General features: G+C 44.2%; 1 protein-coding gene across 1 annotated transcript in view; it reads left to right on the top strand.

The window, feature by feature from the left end:
- The first annotated feature begins 8,242 nt into the window (after positions 1–8,242).
- Positions 8,243–19,251, top strand: part of LOC147891267 (putative methyltransferase PMT12) — a 30,782-nt gene continuing 19,773 nt past the window's right edge. The window contains exons 1-2 of the mRNA XM_087389785.1: positions 8,243–9,132; positions 9,339–9,488. Of these exons, the coding sequence (XP_087245911.1) occupies positions 8,518–9,132; positions 9,339–9,488 (765 nt within the window). The 5' untranslated portion in view covers positions 8,243–8,517. The remainder of the gene's footprint in view (positions 9,133–9,338; positions 9,489–19,251) is intronic.

Genomic DNA, 19,251 nt, shown 5'->3' with positions numbered 1-19,251 from the left:
TCATTGTTTATGTCTATTGTGGCATGGAGCTGATCCTCTTTAAGTAGCAGGCTTGCATTTAAGTGCACCATTTCTTTTTTTAAATCATCACAAGCAACTTGCATTTGGAAGAGGGATAACTCGATCTCTTCCTTTCTATTCAAGGAATTAGATAGCTATAGGTGTTTTTCTTGGAGAGAAATCGTGGCTTGTAAAGCATCCTTTCTACTTTCTACTAGAGCATTTTGTCCAAGGAGCTATCACTGCATTTGCTCTGCCATGCTTTCCTTGAGCTTATGAATTTGTCTCGACACTTTGCAACTTGGTTTGTAGTGATGGGAGCATTTGCATTTCCATTTCTCTTTCTTGCTCATCTAATGCCATGGTAGCAAATAACTGTGACCATTGTTGCAACTATTGATTGTGATGATGTATGATCTGGAATGTGATATCACCTTGCTTGTATTTGACATACAATTGATTCCCATGTGCCCATGTGGAATTTTGATCTATTTCTTGAACAACGGTCTATTGTATGGTGCCATTAGAGACATTTGTGGGTTGTGACTCTTGTGATTCTTGAAGAGGCATACTATTTGGCTCACTTGTAAATTCATTATGTGGCATGGTCTCCTCTTGGATTTCCACTCTTGAGTCCTTCTATTGCGATAGCAATATTGAACTGAGTTGCAAGATTCTTTGGCAGAGTTCCACATTGTCATTCTCTCGAACCTGTTCGTATTACCGTCCATCCATATTATCCACATTGAGAGAAGGTGGAGGCTTTAATTCCCATTCCGAAAATAATATCAAATTTTCAAAGTCTTCTATGTCTTGTGTTGAGATGGGTGTAGAGTCTTCTTCTTATTGTATTACAAATGCAATTATAATGACCAAGAGATGGGCAATGTAGCTTTTTCCATTATGTGTAGTGGATACATAATTAGTTAGCAGCAAGGATATGTGTTGAGCCCAGTCTTGTAGTTTTTCCCTGCGAAGGAGTGTGAGAGTTTTTACTGACATGTATTTTTCCTCAATCATGTATGATTAAAATGCTAGAAGCTTGGTTGCCTCTTTGCATATGGGATCCAGAATCATATCATGGTGTATCCCCCCACTTTGTGACTTTGTATTAGGTGGGAATAAATCTTGAATCTCAAAGAATATTGCATCCAAATGTTTCTTTGGATATTCTTCTTGTGCCTCTGGGATTGGGAAAGCTTCTTGCATAGTGGATCTATTGAGGTAGATCTGTGGGGGCTTTTCTTTATACATTATTGTGCCATACTTATCCTTCTCCAACTCTTTGCTTTTATATGATGTTATGAATTGACAAATGTATTATGTCATACATTTGAGTCTCTACACACAGTGGGGGGACCTCAAAAAGTGTAGGCTTTGTCTTTCTCTCTCTAGATCCTGATTTTGCAAGTATGATTGGATCTTTCTAGAGAGGGTTTTGCATTACCTCATCATTTAAGATTCATCATACCATCTTTCAAGCTCAAGATATTACAAGCGGAGCTTTGCTGCTACTCTACACACACAATGATCTCATTGTTGTTGCTCTAGACTACACTTTTGGCCCTTGTTGGCACAAGGTTGATAGTTATTTATCATCATACCGTGTTTCAGGCTCAAGATGTTACAAGTGGAGCTTTGCAGCTACTCTACACACACAATGATCTCATCGTTGTTGCTCTAGGTTGCACTTATGGCCCTTGTTGCCATAGGGTTAACACTTGTATAAATATCTGTTTAATTTCTGGTGCTGCTTGTGAGCAGTAGAGATAATGGTATATACACAGCTTGCTATGCACTAATGTGCTATGTATTGAGTATAGCATTTCCAACCTTTTGTATTATTTCACATGTTGGAGTGGTGGTGGCCAGACACATTGTCATAACATCTCCGATCGCTTGTGTAGTTGCTTTTCTACTTTCCTCTGTATGATGTGTAGTATGTAGTTGCATCGTGGGAGTTTAGGATAAATTGTATGTCTATGTTTGTGCCCCATAGTTGGCTATTTTTGGGTTGAAATTGTATGTGTAGAAGTCTTTGGTTGTCTCTATAGAAGTATTGTTAGTTGCGTTACTTTTGCATGTAAACACTCAATGTATTCTTGTTCTGTAGCCCAACATTTTGCAAGATGTTATTGAAGACTACCTCGATCTTGAAATTTTGTCACAAAGAGCTAGCCAAGTACTTTTCCAATAACTGTTTGATCTTGTTTTAGTAACCTTTTCATTTCTTGAAACCTATGGACATAGTATCTTATTATGGTTACAGGATCTGATTTGATGAGATCTCTTATGCCTTGTGGACCATGTGAAGTGTTGTGAAGTTTCTCCAAATGCGTAGTCAATGATTCCCAAAGATTTTATGCAGTAGAGAAGGTCATGAAGAACATTGACTGTCCCAATTGGCATATCATTGCAAACTAGTTCTTCTTTAGCTTAAACTCATAATCTAGAGATGTACAAAGGCATGTGAAGTCACAGAATCCTATGTTTGATTGTAAGAGCTTCTCGATGTTTGCATCTTCTATTGTATCTCTTGCTTTTTAGTGTTCTCCCTTGTAGTTGACCTTTTCTCATGTGCAACCACGTGGAATAGAGGAGTTGTCAAGCTAGGATTTTCATAGTCTTAAAGAACAGGTTCTCCATTGAGTATGCAAAGTGACGGTCCTTGTTTATGAGCTCCCACCATGCTATTTCTTGGTAGTTTATCCGTATAGGGATGACATATTTCCATGGCTAGCCATAGAACAAAGTTGGAAATGTGGCTCTTCCAAGAATCAGTCTTTGAAGATACTGATGGTGAGAAACATTAAGAGGAAGCAACAATAATTGTCTTGTCCTCAAAGTCAACAACTTGCTAAGAAGTGTATATGCCATGTACTAATGTATCTATCTTAACTTCATCTTCATTTTCCTTGCAATTTAAGGATGTGATCGATCCACAAAGGGTTCAATTTGACATCATTTTACTTGTATAATGGTGTTTCCAATAGCTCTTTCAAAGCACGTATGACATTTTTAGATATACAATGCCACTCATATAATTATGTGTGTATTTGAGCTTCCTTCTTATTGCAACTAGAACTATCAAATCGCCTGTGAGGAAGTGGCGAAGTACTCTTTGTGCTCTATCAACATCAGCAATAACATTAACGATGCTTCCACACAACCCATATTGTCCATCATATGATAACTCCCTTATTTGAGTGAATGAAATTCTTATTGCAACTACTCTGGCTTCAATTTCATTAAATTTGCACATGTATGTTGTTTTATTTGCAAGGCTCATGTGTGCGTGCGAAAGTATGGGTACCTTATTTTGCTTCATTTGTTTTGCACAAAACGAGCATATTTTCCTATCATTTGGGTTGTTGGTTGAATTGTTAATTGCATGATGTAGTCAATAAATTGCTTGTTGAGCCTAAATAGTTTTCATTTAAACGCGAGCGACCGACAACAAAGACATGGGAAATGAGGTGTCTCCTAAATGCCTCTTTGGTATTCATCTTTAAAGCGAGTGGCCACTTGTTGTCTTTGATATCGCCTTGACTGAGTGAGGTAGCGAATAAGCACTTCTATTGTCACAACATTTGTGGAAATTATGTCATGTCCATTACCATCATTATGTACTAATGAAAGGAATCTTTGCATTCTATAGACTTTTCTCTCTACTGCCTTTATTGTGTATGCTTTGTGGGGAAAGGTATTGTCATATAGTTGTGCTATTTGCATAGCAAGCAAGGAGGCATATCTTGTAACTAATGAGTACAACTCTTCCTCATGTTCATTTGCCCATGTAACATATGGTCGTGTTATCTAATGCTTCATCAATAGAGCAATAATATGGTGTGTGGAACTTTGATCCATTACTATGTGATAGCATTTTTTATGCATGGACGTTTTGACCAAAAACATCATCGAGAGTGTCTTCCCATCGTATCTTAGTACCTTAAATGAAACATCAAATCATGTTGAAAAGAATTTCAAAGTGTAAAATAACAATAATTTTGAATTCGGTCTTGTTTCAAGTAATTGAAGGACACGTTCTGTAGGCAATGGTTCAAGGGCATGATAATGCACTGGCAACTTATACCAAGGAGATGCTCAGCTTTCATTAATACTTTCATTGAGTAATTCAAAAAGTTGTTTGAACGAAAACTCTGTGAGAAATATGCTAACACTATGAATCACACTTGCATTTGATGGGTGTTGCATAGTAAACTCATTAAGTTTAATCATATCATAATCGTGAAAAAATGCTTGGTCGTAGTCCATGTCTTGGTTTTCCCAAGTCGTTACAACAATTTACGTAAAGCTTTATGACATCAAAGAGGAAGAAACATGTATAGGCAAAGCATGTTTTATTTCATTCTAGCAAATGCGTACAACTTATTGAATCTAAGGGTACAATCTGGCTGATGCGGATGATGGCATGGGATTTGTTGGACGTTCGTCTTGCAGCCAATTGAGCACTAAATAATGCTCTATTTGTAGCATGCTTTGAGCCAAATCTAGAGGTAGAGTCCAACTAATGTAGATGATGAAGTGGGATTTCTTGGAGGATTTTCTTAGCACAAAGTATAGAGTAGAATTGCAAGCTGTTGGAGTAGGGTGTACAGGTTCAAGAATAGTTTGGGGAGAAACAGTGGCAATTCTTAAATCTATGGGCACTTTCTTGGGCCTAGAATATAGTTATCTATAGTGCCACATCTTCAAGGTCTAGGAAAAGGAAAGGCACAATAGATTCTCAGAGAGCAACCAACTCACGTAAGATTTAAAAGAAGAAAGACATAGTAGATGCTAAGGTTGTGAGGATACAAACCCACATTCGTCAAGCACACATGATGTTTGGAAATCAAGTTAGAAAGTACACTGTAGAGTAAACATTTAGAAAGAATAGAATTTAGGAGATGTTTGAAAGCAGAGATGATTATATATTTCAACGTTATTTAAAATTGTCATCCAAAATTTTTGAAATACAAAGATTTGAACATGGTATTCATTTGTAGCATTTTCAGAATTGTGGAAGTTCAATGTTATGAAGCATCAAAAGTATGTACTAGTATTGGAAACTATTTACAAGCATTGACAGATTACTATTCAAAACTATGAAGAGAGACTGGAATTTTTTGTTATTGGAAGAGTATTCTGCATTCGGATGCTGCTACTATCTTTTGTCTAGCTTGGAGGGTCTTGAGACAAAATTGATGACGTAGTGATTGAACACGGGATGTTGGAACTGAGTCTATAGGAAAGAATCAAAGTAGCCACCCTAAGACGTGGACTACATGATGTGGAAATGTGGATCAAGGATATCCACAAGGAGAGGTGTGGATCGGAGGATCCCACATGTGTTGACTATTCAAAGGGCACTCTCTGTATAAGAGGCCTATCATGTATTGTTGAGTAGAGAAATGCACACTCACTCAAGATTCTATTTATGAGTCCAAGCTAATCTATCTTGGAACCTAATTGACTTGAGGTACATGTCATGCGCATTCTCTTCATCATGTTTCCACATAGGTTCCATCCACCTTAGAGTAGCGCTCCATAGATCCCGAGGCACGCATGTTTTTCTCATGGTATCAGAGCTCCCTTGCCTTCCGCTAAGGCATTGCGATCTACTTATGAGAGTGTGAGAAATTGATTGAGAGATTAGCGGGTCTCAGTGATGTGGAAGGTTTATTTTCAAGAGTCTTGTAAGCTTTCCCTTCACTATGAGGCAATTGTGTGAGGAAGAGAGATTTGACTTTTTCTAGATAGAGAGAAGGGGAGAGACACAGAGTTCTAAGCCTGCTTCAAGCCTGTGTAACAAAGGGCAGCTCCTTAAAAAACCAAAGCTTCATGGCAAGCAACATCAACAACAACATCAACAACAAAGAGAAGCGAGCTCCAACACTCTCATCACTATCAGAGTAGTTCTCACAAGTAGCACAAGGAACTCTAGAACAACAAAGAGAAGCGAGCTCCAACACTCTCATCTACTATCATAGTAGTTCTCACAAGTAGCACAAGGAACTCTACACTTCTCGATAGCCAACTGCACCAGACACCATCGACACTAAGCAATGAAAAGTACTACCTCCATGACTCAGCTCCTTCAGCTGCCAACATAGCGAGCATCCACAGCGCCAATATAGTAGTGGCAGCCTCCCTCAACGGCAGAAGTGCCAAAGGCAGCAAAACGATCAGTGCCAAGAGCTCAGCAGACAGCTCTCTACGACGGGCTTCCACCTCCATAACGAACCGTCAACTGCCTCCGGCCCATGCAACAGCTACACTCTCCTCTAACTCCAAGGCTCCATCAACCAGGCTGCAGCTCCCGCGACCACCATAAACGCCTCCAAACGGCCTGCAAGCTCGCCTTGCTCGCAGCTCCATAGTTGCCAACGACTCCAGCGCCTCCTACACAACGACCTGCAAACAAAAAGCCAGCCTCGCCTAGTTGCCTTTGATGCCTCTCCAATAGCGCTCCTAGACTCCAGTCTCCAGTCTCCCGTGTCCTTCAACGTTGCTCCTGCAAGACATTCCCTCTCCAGGGCGACCTACAGCCAGATCAAGTCTTCCATCAACGAGTAGCGACAGCTCCCGGCTCCTGACACCTCCGACTTCTATAGCTTCTTGCACACGGGCCTTCCGCTCCAGAGTCACGCTCCAACAGCCACATCAAACGGCTCTCCATATGCGACGCCAGACGGGCTTCCAGTAGCCCAAACGACGGGCGCCTTACCAAACCTGCGAGCTCAAAGCTCCGTCTGCAACCCGGCCCGACCTGTACGAACACACAGCCGGCCCAGCCACACCTCTGTCAACGAAGGCTCACCCGCTCGGCTCTTTCACCATTGCTCAACAGGCTGACCGCACCTACGCAGCTAAGGTTTTTCTTGCTACAAAAATTGACACATGGCAAGATGATAACTAACCTGGGTTAGTTAGAAGCATCCTTGGTTGAGTTTATAGTCACTAGGGTTAGTTCAACCTTGGTCAATGGTCAAGCAACCCACAACAAACCATGGTTAAGTTTATCTACCCTTGAGTCATATGGCATAGTGCCCTTAAGCACACAAAAGCCCTTACTAAGCACAGTCCTACAAGATGCATGTGAACAGCCTCTGCCACATCATCGATTGCCCTCTTCTTGATCAAAACATCAACAAGTCGTAACTTCCAATCCAAGAAGAATTTGGACACACTCCAAAAAGGAAAAGTGATCGTCTCTTCGAGCTCTACGTGCTTGTCTAATCAGAATCATTGTTAGCAATTAGACACTGCCAATATTAAAAGAAATCAATTGGTAAGACCTTTGCAACAAATGGAAAAGCAAAGCATGAATGCACACATCGGTTATAAGCATGCCAAAAGCACAAGTGCATGAGATGACCATAGCACAGAACATGGCATCCACACATAAAGCATAAGGCACATGGAAGAACAAAGCGTCATGCATCAAGCTACATCAAGTAAAGAAGCGAACGCCATCGTCATCAAGCATTGAACGAGATGAATGGTGATTCCCCGTAGTTGCGACATCGTTCTAGAAATTTTGTAAAATGGAATTGTGTGAAGCGGTGGACGAAAGGCGTTTGCATTACAGAGAGTGCAATATCAAAGGCACGCAAGGTCAAAAAAAGGAAATGGATGATCAGTTGCATACCTGAAGTGTCGTTGAGGAAACGTCTCGAAGTGTTTGAACGGTGGAGATGAAGCGAAGCGATACGAAGTAGCAGGGCGTTGGAGGAGATGAAGGTGTTGCAGGATATTAGTGGAGGAAGGTGGTGATCGAGGTGAAGCGATGTAAAGCAAAAGAGTGCTGGAGGGGATGAAGGCGAAGTAAAGCACGACAACGCTAGAGAGCAGGAAGATGCTGGAGGTGGAGAGTGAGGCGTTAGTGAGGAAGAGTGGAGGAATAATGGTGATACATGCGACGAATCGCATGTCGACATGTGCCAAGTCCATGCGTCCAAGTATATGAGGATGCGTGTCGCTCTATGTGTGTGTGTGTGTGTGTATGGGTTTGTGTTGCAGGTGTGAAATGTGTGACTTAACTGGAGTTGATTCTAGAGACTAGAGGGAATGTTGGCGGCGGTGCGATTTTCTCAGTTAGAATCTGATGTGATGGGATGGCTCAAGATTGCATTTGAGCGGACCTCAGACGTTGACGATGATGATGATGATATGCCTCAAGTGAGGATCAAATAATTTGTGAGTATGCAACCAATCTATTCAAGGCTTGCCACCTTCATCTCCTCCTATCACCATGGCTTTCCGTTGCTTGTTCTCCGTCTTGTCTATCGTTCCTGTTCTCCCTCCCTTTGGAGGGAATGTTGACGAGGGTGCCATTTTCTCATTCCGAATCGGATGTGATGGGACCGCTCAGCCGACCGCAGGCGTTTATGATGATGATGATGATCTGCCTTAAGTGAGGATCGCGTAACTTGTGAGTATGCAACCTATCTGTTCAAGGCTTGCCACCTTCATCTCCTCCTATCACACACTACCACCTTCTAACTTTGAGCCATGGCTTGCCCTTCTTTGTTCTTCTTCTTGTCTACCCTCGCAGCTGCTTTGCTCTTCTCCCTCGCTTTGGCCTTCATCTCTCACTCCCACATCTTCACCCCTTTCCATCTCCTCCACTCCACCCAGTTTGCTCCTTCCCACCCACCTTCCCTCCCCATCAATGCATTCCTCGCTGCCCACTTTTTCCTCGTTCCACAATCCACCCTCCGAGATCCACCCAATATCCCAAATGACCCATCTTCCACTCCACCCGGCGGCCTTGGGTTTTCTTTGCTCAAGAGATGCCTGGCTCGCAGGTCTCTCTCCCTTGTGCTTGCTTCGGACGGAAGTATATCGCCAGACTTGCTTACCGTAGCCTCGTTTCAGCTTGAAGATGGCTTTGCCGAAGAGCTTGATTCGAGGAGCCAAACACAGACACGTGGGGCTGCCAGGCCAGCTGAACAAAGCACATTTGGATATCTTCCTTGTCCTCCATCTATGAGAGATTTTATCTCGTGCCAAGAAAGTTTTTCTGGAAAGAGGAAACCGTGCGACGCAGACAAAGATGACCGTTGCATTGTACCTGTACCCAGCACTTATGTGCGTTTATTCAGATGGCCCCAATGTCAGAACCAGGTTTGTTACTTGGTAGCCTGTTTATGAGATCTAGGAACGGTTTACATTTTGTGAGTTAGCTCAATTATACACCTACAACCGAAAAAGTGCGAAAGCTCGTCTTTGCGATATGGTACCATTCGTTCACATGGCTCCTGAAAGGGCCATAATTCAACGCCCACTGAGGATGTGGAAGCTGAATTAAAAAGCTCACTTTTTCATAACAGATCAGGGCCCGCAATGTACCTTTAGTGCCCCTGCTCAGGAGTAAAAATGCACACATCTGGGTTAAAACCGAAGGAGACATAATCCGTTTCTTGCCAGCAGCACCAAATCTGACTGCAACTGCTGATACATACATTGAAAATCTTTCGAAGGTGAGTGAATATATTCTTCCAATCGGAGCATGGAAGAACATTAAAGACAGTATAGTCTTGTTGAGATACGCATTAGGTGAAGTGCATTCTGGAATCTTTGTATCATCAGCAGTAGACTCTGTATTTATAGCAGGTGACAGAAATGTGTTATCCATTTTAATTCGGGCTGTGGTTTTCATGCTCTACATTGGCTGTTTTTAGCATTACGACTGACCTCTCGCTGGTAGGCTGTGTGAAGCATGTTTGGCTTGGTGGAGTTCTCTCTTCCGAACCCGATATAGTTTGGGTTTTGTTTTTTGGTGGCTTAGCAGAGATTACAGTCGGTTGAAGGGAAATTTGGCTGTTACGGTGACGTAGTCTATACACATTAGGGAAAGTGAGTGGAGAAAGGGGGAACAGACTCATAGATGGAGAAGCAAGAGCATGTATTGCAGGAGAGAAAATGTACAAGGTGGAGGCTAATAAGGAGTGTCTTAGATTCTCACCGTGCCCACCTGTGAGCCCCCGATTTGAGGGGACAACGGGGCAGTGAGAGGTAGGAGGGCTGGGAGAGAGACTCAGGCTAGAACCGGAGGGAGGATACCATGGCAAATATAGGCGACCAGCACACGGGCTGGTCGCAGTCTGCAACAGCAGGAATAAAAGGGGCTCTAGGCCTCACATGGAGGCACCAGGAGCAGCACTGACTGGCCGCCCAGGGCGACCTTATATAAGGGCCTGTGGCTGGCGAAGTCAGCCCAACCAGGGCCAACCCTGGTCGGTTTATAAGGCCCATGTGGTCGGCCACCAGACAGGGTACCGACCCTGTTGGTCGGTCATCTGAAGGGGCCTGGGCAGAGCCTATAAAAGGGCCACTTCTCCATTCAGCCCAGCATCCAGTGCGAAAATCCAACATTGCATAGTGATTTTATGAGTGCTATTCAGCTAGCACGAAATCCAACTTTTCATTCAAAGACCAAACACAGTGAGGTTAGGTACTATTTCATATGGGAGGTACTTGAGGACAAGCACATAGAGCTTGTCAAGGTTCATACAGATGATGACCTTGCAGATATGCTTACGAAGAGTCTACCTAGTCAGCGGTTTGAGTATTGTCATGTATTGATAGGCGTTGGATAGTATGTCCACTGGTTCTTCTCCCTTAAAGGCACATTGGCCTTTAAGTGGGACGTTGTGGGGGTTAAAGGCCATGATTCCTTAACCCTAGTTATGTACAATACTCAAACACATATATATATTGATGACATAGAAGATTAGGGTTTTCAGCACCCATCACAACTTGTGTGGCTCTCTTCTGGCTCTCCCTCTCTCTGTCACCGTCTTCCATTCTGCTTCTGTTGAGAGCACTCTCACCATCAAATAAAAAATGACATGATTGTATTATGGTGGTGGTCGATAGGTTTTACAAAATGGCCGTGTTCGTTGCCACTTTAAAACATGTTCATCATCCCCTCAAGCATGCAAGCTTTTATTCACCAATTGTGGGTCAATTTTGGGCTTCCTTCATCCACTATTAGTGAGAGAGATTCCATATTCTTATCAATATTTTGGAGTACTTAATGGTAGACTATGGAGACTTCTCTCAAGCATTATACCACGGCTTCCTCAAATGGATGGTCAAAATTTGTTACTTGCACGTTGGTCCAAATGATAAGAATCTATTGCCAACATCATCTCAAGATTTGGGATAATTATTTTCTTTGTATCCAACATGCCTATAATCATGTTCCACACTCTTCTACAAGCAAGATTCCTTTTGAGGGTTGTTGTGGCTATCAAATAGCCCTTCCATTGGATCTAGCCATGCAAGCTCCATCCTTCAAGGCTACGTCTTCCAAGGCTCCTCAAGGTATATCAAAAGGCAAGGTTTTCTCTAATCATTTATCTGATATTCATCAGGGGTATTAAATACTTTGGAGTAGACACAAGCCAAGTATCAACATCAAGCCAACAAGCATAGACAAATTGTTCAATGTGAGGTGGGTGATATGGTTTATCTCCATCTTCCCAAAATATTATTGAATGATTCCTCTCATGCCAAGGTTAATTCCTTTAGATACGGAACGTTTAGGATCATGAAGCATGCCAAGTTTAATTCCTTCAAATATTGTGTGGTCTCGATGGTGACTCACGTGTTGTGGGGATCTTGAAGTAATGCCGATGGAGGCTCCACTCCCAGCTACTCCCTGTAAGAGCCATGCAAAGCACGAGCCATTCGCAAGTGTCACTCAAGCGGCTCTCAGATTGTTGCAATGTGTTTCCATGAGAGAAAGAGGGAAAGGGGAAATGGGAGAAGAGAGGGAGAAGGGGAGGAGAATGAATGGGGATGGAGTGGCAAACACAAAGGTGCTACAAAGGAAACATAGAGAACACCCAAAAACACTCTTAGAAGAGAAGAGGGAGCTTGTATTCCAAACTTGTGCATCCAACAATAAAGACCAAAGTCAACCACATGGCCTTTTATACATGTCACCTTTTGAAGGGAGGGCCAACCCTATTCCCTTTATACCACTCTCTTTCCTCATTCTTTTATAACCATCTTGGGCCTGTTTGGCTCCAAGGCACAATCCTAGCTCTACGGACTTGCCAATGTCCACCATCAAATGACATCATTAACCAGTAGTGGCATATTGTTAACCAATCGGTTAAGAGATATGATTCCTCTCATGCCAAGGTTAATTACTTTAGATATGGAAATTTAGGATCATGAAGCATGTCTCTAATAATTTTTATCGCCTAGATCTACCACTTGCCGTCTTCATTGTGTTTTCAATGTGAAGTTCCTCCATCCTTACTATCCCCCTCTTCTCTTAGATGGTCTCAGCTCCATTCATCCTTCTTTACTCCCTCAAGTTATTCCAAACTTCAAGTACCTCTTGACAAGGTTACCTTGCTGGATGATAAGGTTTGGATCACAAGAATAGGGCCAAAAGACTTCTACTTTGTGGGTGAGAATGGCAAGTTGCCTTCACAAGTAGTTTGGTTGGACATGGCTCAATTTTATTTCCCTACCTTGTTGATTGTGTTCAACACTCAGATCTGGGGCAGTTTGTGAGAGAGAGAGTCCATCAGTTTTCTCTAGTACTCTGTTGTGTTTTGTACTGCTCCCTTGGAGCTATTTTCTGCCCACCATCTAGTGGATGAATATACTCTCTCTCTCTCCATCTACATTTATTTCTGAGTGTGTGTTACTTGCATCTGTGATCATTTATCTGAGTTGAGTGTGTAAGGGTTGGAGAGATCTTGGGTGGAGGTTTGAGTGATTCATTCCCTCCTATTTTCTAACATGGTATCAGAGCCATAGGCTCTTAACTCTTCTTCATCAAAGCACTCTCTGAAGGAAGGAGTCCCTTGGCAGAAAGGCGATTCTGTTTTTAGCTCAGGCTAGCACGGGAGGTCAGTACATCTTTTTTGCTTCAGTTTTTCAGTTTGCTATTCACCGAGATGGATTAGCGTTGAGAAGCCTCTACACCCATTGCTCGTCCTTCCTCCTCCTCCAGTCATCTTCCTTCTCCATTCATTCCCAATTTTGGTGAAGTTGGAAAGCTTGATGGGACGAACTATCCAATTTGGAAAGTCAAGATCCGAAGCCATCTGGTGGCACGGAAGCTATGGAAGATAGTGATTGGTACCGAGATGAAGCCGGAGGACATTGTGGACAAAAGAGGAGTTGAAGAAAATGGACTGTACCGCCTCAGTGCAATGTTGGTTCATGAAGACAAGGGAAAGTCCAAGCTTTGGCATGAGCGCTTCGGTCACGTTAGCTATGGATTCTTGGCTGAAATGTCAAAATTGAAGATGGTGGATGGACTTCCACCTATTACAGGCAATGATGGTGTCTGTAGGACTTGTCTAGAAGGCAAGCAGCACAGGGACAAGTTCCCACAAGAGGCCTCCTTTCTGGCCAGCAAACCTCTTGAGTTGGTTCATGCCGACATTTGTGGCCCGATGTCTACAGCATCGTGGGCAGGATCCAGGTACTCACTTCTCTTTGTGGATGATTTCAGTAGAATGACCTGGGTGTATTGTTTGGCTAAAAAGTCATAGGCTTTTGAGAAGTTCAAGGACTGGAAGGCGAGAGTTGAAAAGGAGACAAGGGAGGATGTCAAGACGTTCCGTACAGACAGGGGGGGAGAATTCACCTCAACTGAGTTCAACACATTTTGTCGCAAGCATGGGATCAAGCGACAACTCACCACAGCACATACTTCTTAGCAAAACGGGGTAGCCGAGAGGAAGCATAGAACCACCACAGAGACAGGGCTTGCTATGCTTCGAGGGAGGAACCTTTCTAAAGCCTATTGGAGTGAAGCTATCAATACAGCCGTACACATTCTTAATAGGACCAAGACGAAGGCCGTCAAGGACAAGACTTCATATGAGGCATTTTATGATAAGAAGCCCTCTATCACTCATCTTCGCATTTTGGTTCTAACGCATGGGTGCATGTGCACAAGGAAGATAGGACCAAGCTTGATTCCCGGAGCAGAAAATGTATCTTTGTTGGGTATAGCGAAGAACCCAAGGCCTATCGACTCTTCGATCCAGTAAAGAAGCAGGTCCTTATCAGTCGGGATGTTGTCTTTGAGGAAAAGGAACCTGAACCCGAGGAGGAGCCTCAGATTGAGGAGGAGGAGATCGTTTAACCCCCGAACCCACCCCGCCCCAGGTTGACCATCCAAGAGATGGAGAAATCAGAAGCTGATGTTTCACAAGGTAGTGAGGAAGAGCAGGCTGTTCCAGAAGCAGTTTCAGTTCCTCCTCCCACTGAGAAGTAGAAGAGGTTGCCCCAATTGTACATGGTTACTATCCGGACAGTGATTGCCCTTGCTGCCCAATCCAAGTGGCCTATTTTTCAAATGGACGTGAAATCTGCGTTCCTTAATGGAACCTTGGAGGAGGAGGTATACGTAGAGCAGCCACCGGGCTTTCAAGATCCAGGGTCCCCATTAAAAGTCTACAGGTTGAAGAAGGCGTTATACGGGCTGAAACAGGCCCCCAGAGCTTGGTACCAAAGGATTGATGTATTCTTTCAAAAGATAGGGCTAAGTCGGAGCCCTTCTGAGGCAAACCTCTACTTGTTCATTGAGAAGGGGTTGCGATTGGTACTCATCCTCTATGTTGATGATCAGGTGACCATGTCAAGAAGATTTTTCAGGTCAAGGAGCTACTCATGTCTGAGTTTGAGATGACTGACCTTGGGTTATTACACTACTTCCTTGGGATAGAAGTAAAGCATGCCAAAGACAGGATCTTCATTTCACAGGAGAAATATTGCAGAGAACTTCTGAAGAGATTCCAGATGGAGGATTGCAGGATAGCAGTAACTCCCATGGAGGTTGGGCTCAAGCTAAGTGTTCATGACACATCCCAGCCGGTCGATACTCCTTTGTACCGACGATTGGTAGGAAGTTTGCTTAACCTTACCAATACTCGACCTGATATTTGTTATGCAGTTGGACTATTATGCCAGTTCTCTGCTTCTCCCAGGAAGAGTCATTGTGATGCAGGTTTACGGGTGCTGAGGTATCTAAAGGGTACTTGCACCTATGGGATCACCTATACCAAAGGCATCGAACTAGGTGGGTTTTGTGTCAGTGATTGGGCGGGTGATGTTGACACCAGAAGATCAACAACAGGATATTGCTTCTTACTTGCATCTGGTGCCATCTCTTGGCTAAGTAAGAAGCAACCCACAGTGGCCCTTTCATCTACAGAGGCAGAGTACAGAGCCGCGTGTACAGCAGCTTGTGAGACACTGTGGTTGAGGTGGATTTTGGAGGACATGGATGCGTGTTAGGAGACCGCAGCAGTGTTGATGTGCGACAATCAGAGTTGCATAGCCATTGCCAAGAATCGAGTGTACCATGCGCGGACCAAGCACATTGAAGTTCATTACCACTTTGTTTGAGAACTCATCATCGATGACGTGATCGAGCTCATGTACTGCCCGACCGCTGACAACTTGTCCGACCTCTTCACGAAGGCACTCCCTCGAGAATAGATGGAGTACCTCATCAGACGTATGGGGATTGGCCCACAGTTGTGACATTGAGGGGGGGTGTTAGATTCTCACTGTGCCCACCTGTGAGCCCCCGATTTGAGGGGACAAGGGGCAGTGAGAGCTAGGAGGGCTGGGAGAGAGACTCAGGCAGAACCGGAGGGAGGATACCATGGCAAATATAGGCGACCAGCACATGGGCTGGTCGCAGTCTGCAACAGCAGGAATAAAAGGGGCTCTAGGCCTCACATGGAGGCACCAGGAGCAGCACTGACTGGCCGCCTAGGGCGACCTTATATAAGGTCCTGTGGCTGGCCAAGTCGGCCCAACCAGGGCCAACCCTGGTCGGTTTATGAGGCCCATGTGGTCGGCCACTGTTACGCTCTAGCCGAGGTAGCATGACCTCGGAAGAATCAGTCGACATTTCCCTTATAGGATCTATCACTGTAATATATGTGTTTGCGCTTCATGTAAATGATCGGGAGGGATTTATGTCAAGGTCCTAGGTGAGGGCTGATAGCACCAGACTAGATAGATCTAAGACCAAGGGCCTAGTGCTAAGATTGTGCCTAGGGGCAAGGAATTAAATGCATCCCAAGAGAGGGGTGAAATGTTGCATTAGGAAGGCCCTATATAGATGACATGTGGCATCTAGATCTATCTAGGGAATTGGGGTTTGCTAAGGCTAGAGAGAGAAGAGAAGATAATGATTCATGAGATTTTAACGTAGATCTCTGTCTGCTCGTCAGCCTTAGCAAGAATTGGCTGGGAGGTGATTCATGGTGCTGCTCCCGTGATCTGCAGTAGAGGCTAGAATAGGAGAGAGCGTAATAATTGGTATCAGAGCCGAGGCTACGAAGTGGAAAGGACGTAGAGAGTGGAGCTGTCGTGACGACGAACGATAGGCGGGAGCGTACGTGACGGGTCGACAGCCGATGATCTGCGAGGTGTTCCACAAATGAAAAGAGGACTGTTGACGAACCATAGCTGGAACTCGGAATTAGGCAGGTCTTTCGACGTGGGCAGTCTGTGATTGACCGCGGATCAACGGAAAGCCTGACACGGAAATGTGACGTGCGTGGAATGGGACACGCAGGTGTCTGTGCTGTTGCTGGAGCGGAGGGGTCTCGTAACGTGACTCGACGAAACGAGGGATGAAGAGCGCAGGAGGGTCCTGCTACTTATGACCTCCATGCGATGGACGTAGTGGACTTTGACGACGTGTCTGAGCGTAGCCCTCCCGCACTGATCATAGTAAATGATCGGGCCTAACAGAGGTTCGTGTGACGAAGGTCTTCGACAGCTGTTTGTTGTTCGTTGGTCGTTGGTAGGAGGTGTCGTTGCTGTGTCGAGGTGACCTTGCGGAAGGCTATTCGGTGCATAGAGAAGCCCGTGGAGAGCTGTTGGTAACAGCTGTCGACTGCTTCCCTGGCGCATGTACAGTCAGAGATTACGGATGACTTGTGAGACTATGAGGCTAGGCGACAGGTTGACGATCGAGATCTGAGTGCAGGCTGCAAGCTGCGGGGACTCGAATTGCGGGGAGTTTCCAGGGAGCACTTTATCTATTTTCCCTTTTGGTTTTCGTTATTCCTGTTTTGTCAGAAGCAGTTAGACTTTTGTGGTTTTAGCAGAGGTCGCAGTTTATGATGCTATAGCAAGGACAGATTATGCTTGAGGATATGCCTGTGTGCTTCAGTCGGAGTTAGATTGCAGGAATTTCCCTAGTATAGGGAAAAGCGCCATCTGTGATATATGCCTGTATTAAATGCTTGATCAGTGTGAATGTGGGATTGCAAGAATTCCCTAGTATAGGGAATTGTGTCAGACTGTATGATATTTCTAAATTTTTAATGGGTTTTTGGCCCTGCAAGGGTCTTAAGGGATGACTTGGTTAGTCAGTTCAAACGGACTGAACCCAGTAGATGAATGTTTCCTATCATTGTAGGCAAACTCCAACAATGGCAACCACTTGTCCCATGTATGTTGCCTCAATGACACATATGCCCTCAGCATATCTTCTAAAGTTTGGTTGACTCTCTCCGTCTGACCATCCGTCTCAGGATGATCCCCACTACTCATTCCTAACTCAGTCCTCAATGTCTCGAATACCGCTGTCCAGAAATGACCGGTAAATCTAACATCTCGGTCTGACACTATGGATCTAGGTAATCCATGCAGACGAAATATATGTCTAATGAACAAATCCGCCACTTGCGGGGCACTAACAGACTCTCTAGTCGGAATGAAGTGAGCCATCTTGGTTAGACGATCAACCACCACAAGGATAGAATTATATCCTCCTTGTGTTGCAGGTAGCCCTACAATAACGTCCATGGAAATGCTCTCCCACTTACTTAGTGGTATTTCCAAGGGCTGTAAAAGTCCGGGTGGCTTCACCCGCTCGGCCTTACTTACCTGACACGAAAAACACCGTGTCACATATTCATGAATATGCTTTTTCATCTTTGGCCAAAAGAAATCTCGCTTCACGAGATCATATGTCTTCTCGACTCCTGGATGTCCCGCACACGGGCTATCATGGCATTGTCGAATGACTCTCTGCCTGAGATCATTCTGACCAGGTACTACAACCTTGCCATTTCTAACTAGCATACCATCCCTTATGGTATATCTTGCATAAGTTTGGCCTTTTCTGGATGCCAGGTCATCCTTTTCATTTTCCCCGGGTTTTAACACATGAGCCTTAGGCCATAAGCTTTGGACAAACTCGTCCACCTTTTGAGTTTCTCTAATCTCGGTCATTAGAACACTCTCTAATACCGTGAAACTCAGGTTGTGCATAATGCGAGACAACGCATCAGCAACCTTATTGTCTTTTCCTCTTCGGTACCGAATCGTTAGATTAAACTCCTGCATGAGCTCTACCCACCTAGCTTGGCGGCCCCTCAAGTCAGGCTGTTTACAAAAATGTTTCAGAGTATCATGATCCACATCGACATAAAACTCTATGGTTATAGACCAGCTAATCCAACTATAGTTGGAGTACCTCAGAAAGTGCCTAGTGCCGCGAACTTTGTAGTTCAGATGCGGGAGATGCTAGCACTTGCGAGAGCTAATATCCGCCAGGCTATGGATAGAGCCAAGGTGTATGCGGATGAAAATCGGTCTATAAGAGTATTTGAAGAAGGAGAAAAAGTTTTTCTCAGAATTCCTTCGCACTCGAAGTCGTTGACTTCAGGAGAGTGTGCTAAGTTATCACCTCGATACTGTGGGCCGTGGTTAATTCTAAAGAGAATAGGCAGTGTAGCCTATAAATTAGAATTGCCACAGGGGTGTAAGGTGCACCCGGTTTTTCATGTTTCACGCTTAAAGAAATTTTTACATACAGGTGACTCACTAATCGAAGGTGTGGTTTTGTTTCAGGAGATAGAGGATATTGCAAGGCGCAAACCAACAAGAATCCTGGACCGAGGAACAATGGAAATACGAAATCGAAAGATACCCACGGTGTTGGTTGCATGGCATGGTCAGCCTCTATCCGAAGCTACCTGGGAATCCGTATATCAGTTGCGAAGAATGTTCCCAGACTTTATCATCGAGGACGCTGATGTCTGAAGAGGGAAGGAATGTTACGCTCTAGCCGAGGTAGCATGACCTCGGAAGAATCAGTCGACATTTCCCTTATAGGATCTATCACTGTAATATATGTGTTTGCGCTTCATGTAAATGATCGGGAGGGATTTAATGTCAAGGTCCTAGGTGAGGGCTGATAGCACCAGACTAGATAGATCTAAGACC

Source organism: Dipteris shenzhenensis, chromosome 18 (assembly GCF_047967505.1).
Source record: "Dipteris shenzhenensis isolate YYH24624 ecotype China chromosome 18, Dip_SZ_1.0, whole genome shotgun sequence".
NCBI classification, from domain to species: domain Eukaryota; kingdom Viridiplantae; phylum Streptophyta; class Polypodiopsida; order Gleicheniales; family Dipteridaceae; genus Dipteris; species Dipteris shenzhenensis.
Note: the sequence above shows the minus strand (reverse complement) of the source record. Positions and strands in the feature narration are given on the sequence as shown.